The 6,458-nt window shown below is 40.1% G+C and overlaps 1 protein-coding gene across 1 annotated transcript; it reads right to left on the bottom strand.

The window, feature by feature from the left end:
• Positions 1–2,198: 2,198 nt before the first annotated feature.
• On the bottom strand, positions 2,199–6,176 carry RP9 (retinitis pigmentosa 9 (autosomal dominant); the record flags this gene model as incomplete). The annotated part of the gene is made up of 5 exons (XM_010148323.1): positions 2,199–2,418; positions 3,311–3,372; positions 4,804–4,895; positions 5,204–5,333; positions 6,146–6,176. Coding segments are annotated over 5 exons (535 nt in total), but the record flags the coding sequence as incomplete, so codon positions are not given.
• Between the last annotated feature and the right edge of the window lie 282 nt (positions 6,177–6,458).

The following is a 6,458-nucleotide window of genomic DNA, read 5'->3' as shown; positions in this document are numbered from 1 at the left end:
TAAACTGACCTTTAGTCTGGTACAGAACAGTGATTTGGTATCTCAAAAGGAACTCTTAAGTTGCATTTGATATAAGCTAGAGAATGGTCTTTTACAGTAATCATGATTGTTCAAATAGTAAGCCATGGCAAGTAAAATGGGAAGGACCCATTAAGAAGGAAATGGGATGACAGACTAAGGAAAAATATTTATTTTTATTGAACTAAACTTTAGAAGAACCTTCAATGAGGAAAGCTAAAGTAACTGAAGAGACCTTTAGGCTCGCTCTGCTCTAGACAAGCTTGAGTGAGAACCCCCCTTGTAATGCATCAGGTGAGTACAAGCTGTGGCTTCCAGCATCTGTCCAACAATCACCAATGCTATAAATGTGAGGAGCTTCTCAGCACCAGAATACAAAGAACCTGGCCATTATAAGTCTCCTCATGCTGTTTCATCTGTCAAATTTTTTTTCTGGTGAAAGAGCCAGGAACTCTGAATTTGTTGATGATGCTGATACAGGGAACTATTAGGAGTCACCAGTAAATCCCATCACAGGAAGATTTGCTAAATATTATGGGGGGACAAAACACGACTCCATGTTCAAGCCCTGGGAATAAGATAAAGAATCTTTTTGTAGTTAGGCTTTGACTACCTTGTTTTTCCCCAGAACATACTGTGAATGACTGGCAAGGAATGGGGTTACTAAGTGACGTTTTACTAAATGACTCTTGGATGCATAGGAGGGAGAAAACACGTTTTAATGTATACTTTCCCCTGTTGTCTTTTGCAAAGCTCTCAGGAGAAAGTCTTAAGGAACCATGGAATCAAATGCATTTGATTCCACTGCCAATGCTCGCTCCCCGGCTGTTAGAGCTTCACCATGCCCTTTTTTTTTTTTTTCAATATAAGTCTAAGTTCTAGGAGTCTGTATGTCCTTAGTCCTTTCAAAGCAAGTATTTTTCTTTCTCCTGTTGCAGTGTACCAATATCTACCATAAGAGTCCTCAAATCACAGCTTTATACCACTGTACCTTGATGTTTCAAAAAGAAATGCTTATTCCAGTGCAGTTCACAGCTATCTCATTCTTCCTCTTCAAGGCTGCCTTGCAAGATTATTTAAATGAAAAGCGTGGTCAATCCACGAGGTCAATTAAGAATGCAGAACTTTCCCATCTTCCTGCTTAGAGGTTACTTACTACTGTTCTGTGGCTTATATGCACATCAATGAACATCAGTGATGTTCTTGTGGGGTGGTTCATAAAACAATTCTAGTAAACAAAAAAATAAGTTGGAGTTTACTTCCCCAAGCCTTTTTTAAAAGGGGGGAGGGGAAAAAGCCACCGCAAATGTACCAAAACAACTGATACTTCAGTATATGCAGAAATTAATCTTTTTCATTTCTAACATGAAAACACCCTTTTTAAATAACTAAACCCACTACTTCTTTACAATACTGTTGAACATCTAACATTATTACACTTGGCTCCCACTCCTGTGATTTGGAGAACACTTCAGGTGTCGCAGAATTGCGTGTATTAATAACGACGATGACGAGATTTTGCTACACAAAACCCCCCAAGTTTTGCTGATAGTGTAGTTCTGCCTTAAAGTAAATCCCCCTGATTAACAATTTTGCCCCCTTCAGCAGCGCTCTTTATTTCCCTAGCTGCCAAGACTGGGTTAAGGACAATGAACTTCAGCGCACGGGCAGTATCCAGAGAAAATAAAGCACACAGTACAACCTGCATATTACAAGCACTGTAAATGAGCTGTCAGGGCTCTGCCCGGTGCAAGCTGCAGTCCCGTGACAATGAGGCAGTGTATGTGATAAAATACCTTCATGGAGAAAAGACACTTCAATGGGCTGCTCAATCTGCTGAGTTCTGCAGATCTGTTGGCGATACCTCAGTAGGCACTGCTTCCTGCTGGTAGCCACACGTGCCAACGCAGGAGCCCAATCTGACCGAGACGGATGACCGTTAGCGCAAGTCTCACAGCATAAAGATCTGGTTGGCCGAGTATTGTTTAATGCAGCTCTCTCCTTTCTGGCTGCAGCACTGCAGAGGGGCAGAAGAGGACAGCCAGCGTAGGATGCTGTACGTATCCATCTGTATGTTCCGAGTTTAAGAAAGCCCTTCCTGGTGGTTTCTTCCTCCTCCTTTGGATCTTTCTGTGGAGCTCACAAGTAGAGGTCAATAAGCACAGAGCAGGTGACTGCTGTCAGTCAGATTCTGACTTCTCATTAGATTTAGATGATTTACGCTTTCTCTTCTTCTTTTTCTTTTCTTTTTTCTTTTTTTCCTTCTTTCTCTTTTTTTTCTTGTGTTTATCTCTACATTCTGATGAAGTGGAGCTGCTGCCATCTTTGTCATCCTCATCACTGTTATCATCATCATCTTCTGAGGTTGAGTCCTCCAGGAGCTGCTTCAGTTGCTGTATCCTGAGTTTAAAAAATGTGAATGAGAATCCTTTCTGGCTCTCCCTTACCTGTAATAATTTATTCTAGTTTTCACCTGTTCCCTTTCTAGCTTGAGAAATGGACAGTGCATGCAAGGGGCAGGGGAACACTTCCTGCTTTGCTGAATTACACTCCAGTGATAATTTTCACAGACTGACAAGAGCAACCTCTTTTGAGGTGAGCAGTCTGTTCTCAGGGACTTTGCGCCCCACAGGATATCACAGACTAGCTTCTTGGCCAATATTTATGTGTATAATCCCAACGTGGATGCATCCCAATATGGAAGCTGACAGAGTAGACTCTACTTTAGATGTGGAGGTATTTTTGACAGGTGCTTTTCCTTTGAACTTTCATGGATTACTGGTAAATGGGGACAAACTATTTGTTTATTTTATTGTCTTCAGTATCCTCTTCAAGGGTTTGAAGCAGCACACCCATAGCAGCAGTACTACTCCATGGGATACCTATGGTTTGCTCTGTTACCTCACTGAGGCACTTTAACTAAGCAAGCTTTAAAGAACTCTGCTGCTTTATGGATTGAACAGTGACCTCACATGAGGAACAACAGGTGCCAACCTTTCTAAATCCATCCCTTCATGCCTACTGAAGGCACTCTGGTGTACTAAATGTTAGAAAACTTCTCAGTGAAGTCCGGAAAAGAAAGAAAAACACACTCAAACTGGTGGTAGAAGTAGTAAATATTACTGAGAGAGTAGAAATGCATTAGTGTCTGCCGACATACAGAACTGCCATTAAAAATGATGTTCTGAGTCAGTAAGGGTAGCTTATGTCAAAGTTTCCCCTGTACATTAGTGTCATACTACCAAAACAAGCACCAAACTGAAAATGCGTCTTACTACAGAAACACACTTACCTCATTTCTTTTTCATGACGTTTATTTTCCCTTATTATATCGTACATTGGATCCTCATGCGCCTTTAAAGTGGAAAACAGAAAATCCAATGTGGGTAAAGAAATGTCCTTATCAGTGTCACATTTAAAAAAATAAACCAAAGCAACCCAACGCAAGGGGCTTTCCTCAAAGAATAAATGCGTTTAGCAAGCTCTGAATTCACAAATACACTCTCAGACTTGGTACCGTTAATCTGAACCGAGTGTTCTGCTTTAGGAAAAGCTTATCTAGTAACGTCACCAATGAAGGGGACTCTCCTGAGGTGTACCACCTCTCTCCGATCACAGTTCACTAAAAGAACCCCATATCTATACACTATAGGAACAGCTGGATGTGGAGGGAATACTGAAGCTCAAAATAATGAGCAGAGCCCTTATAGCATATTTTAAAAACTTGGATACAAACACCCAGGAATACAGGAGCAAGGAATACAAGACAAATGGATAATTAAGTTGGAGTTCTCCTAACGTGTTATGCGCTAGCGTGATTGGTTCTTAAATCAGCCAGTGTTATATTAAACGGGCATTGCAGCAAAAGATGGCTGTGAAGGAAGACAGCAGAAAAACTCTGCAGATGCTTAAGGCAAGTTTGTGCTGCGCCAGGATGCGACAAAAAGACTAGGTGATCATTTCTATCAGAAGATTCAGCAAACAAGTTCAACAGAGAGGAGGTATCAGATGCTGACCAGAGGTGGGAATTAAAACGTCAGTAGCAAATGAAAGATGTTGGGGCTGCACCATGAAGGGCCTTGTACATACAGCAAGAGAAACAGCCTAAGCAAAAATGAAGAATCAATGCAATCTGGTCATCGGAGCGGGCTAAAAATACTCTTTGCAGTAGCATTCTGATTGGACAGAAAAGTCCACATTGCATTTTTCAAGGATAAAAATAAGGGCATAAGATACCAAGTGATGAGAGCTCAAAATGTAGTTTAACAATGCAGAGCAACAGGAAAAGTTAAAAGGGGTCACACAGAAAGAATCTGCAGAACTGAAATGCAGCCTCACGTAAGCAAGAGATCAGACTTGTAGACAATGACTGGATTACAGACCTAGACAACAGGCTTCATGATGTGGTTGTTCACAGTAAGAGCAGAAGGCTTGAGGCAGCTGTAATGTGGGCAGCTCAAGCTTGGCTAAACATTGTGTGTTACGCTGACACTGTAATCACAAAAACTGAATACAGTGGTTGAAAAGGCTTCTTGAAGATTTCCAATTTTAATGTAAAAATGACTAATTTTCCTCTCGAAGAGCAGATTTTCTGAAAGGTAGTCAAACGTCCAACCACATCTGTAGCTTTTTCTTTATTAGGAGATTTTCAGCATCTATATTATACTGAGACAGAGGAAAAGTCCTTAATAAGGCATCATCTAACAGGCTGCTCTTCACCTGCAAAATTATGCATCACCATATATTAAAAAATACAAGCAATAATACTACAGTATTTGTACTCACTACTCTAAATTGTTCCAGTTTCTGATTGCCTTTAATAAAGAACGGGCATTCTTTGTCTCCTGTCCTGTGTCCGTAACGTTTACACCTCCAACCTTTAAAAAAAGCAGCAGCAGTGAATTTCATCTCTAAGATGTACCAGAAGGAAAAAAAAGCACACTTACAGGAAATATTTTCAATTTGTTGAAACAAACAACTAGATACAAGTATTATGCGAATAAACATACATAAAACGCATTATATGCATCTTATTACAGCCTTCAAGGTACTGGTAGCTTTTGTATCAATGTGATGCCAATCTACCTGGACCTTGTCATCTGTCCAGCAGACATTCTGCCCTCCCCCAGAGTAAAGAGTTGGCTATATGAAGGTCCAGTGAAATCCGGAACACTTTCAGCCTTACACTGCATGACTTTGACTTCTTTTCCCAAAGGCATCCAAAGCCCTTTTGTCGGGGCATGTGCCAGGAATTCTCGTGCACTTTCATTGCCTGGTACATCAGGTATGCAGTCTTCAGGCTTTGTTTCATTCTCCTATGGAAAAAGATAAGGACAGGAAGATCACTTGGGTTTTTTTTTTAATTATGTAAAAATTAACACTCCAAGCGTGCAGGCCTTCACTTAACATGGAACCTATTTCCCCTGTAATGTTTCTTTTTCTTGTAACACAAAGGATCCAAAATCCTTTTAACAGCAGTAAGTAATTTTATTTTTCCCCTCACCATTGAATTTTCCAGTCTGAACATTATTCCCACATTAATTCCATTCCTTCCCATTTATTTTAGTAATTTATTTAAATAAATAATATAAATGAAAACTTAACAGACAAGAAGAGACTTCTTTTTCCCCTTCCTGCCAACAACAAAGACTAAAATTAGTCTTTACAACACAGAGCAGTATTTTTTAGGTTAAATGCGCTAGATTATGGCTTAGGTGTATAAATTTGGCAAAAGCAATGATCATTATGAAACAAATGTATTTTTACACAATGATTTGAGCATAAGCAATGGAGAGGAATCCTGAAAAGATGCCATTCGAACTTAAAACCTGCTTCCCCATAAATGACTCCCCTCTGTCCACACTATCAAATACTGCATTAAGTGTGCTTGCTAAGGGGTGGTGAAAGAATTGTATCATCCTGTCTGATGCTGGTCATTTCACTCTGGATTCACCATGTCAAAGAGATGGCTTGTAGCTGAGAAGCTCCGAGTTTTCCCCTGGAAGAACCTACTTCTCTCTGTAATTTATATATGTAATGCAGAAACTTCATATAAATGGCTAAAAGATAAATGGTTATATGAGAATCCCTCGTAATGCTAAATATTTACTGCAATGTATTTACCAACCTTTATTAGCCCTGGGGGAGGTTTCTCATAGCTGAAAAACAAGAAAAATATTGTTACTCTGCAGCTTAGCACAGACAAGTACGTTGAGAAAATAACAGTATTTCAATGTTATAGAGTTAAAACCTTCACCTTACATTTTCCCTTATATTTTACACAACCAGTGACCACTAAGAACTACAGCAGAACACAGATACCTGGATGCAAGCAGACACAGTGCCTGTCATATCCGCACACGCATCACGTTGCGGCCATCCTTCAGATTCATATTCTTCGGGGGAACACCAACTTTCATCACACTGCTTTACAGGGGTTT

The sequence above is a fragment of the Eurypyga helias genome, unplaced genomic scaffold (genome assembly GCF_000690775.1).
Source record: "Eurypyga helias isolate BGI_N326 unplaced genomic scaffold, ASM69077v1 scaffold40463, whole genome shotgun sequence".
Lineage (NCBI taxonomy): Eukaryota > Metazoa > Chordata > Aves > Eurypygiformes > Eurypygidae > Eurypyga > Eurypyga helias.
Note: the sequence above shows the minus strand (reverse complement) of the source record. Positions and strands in the feature narration are given on the sequence as shown.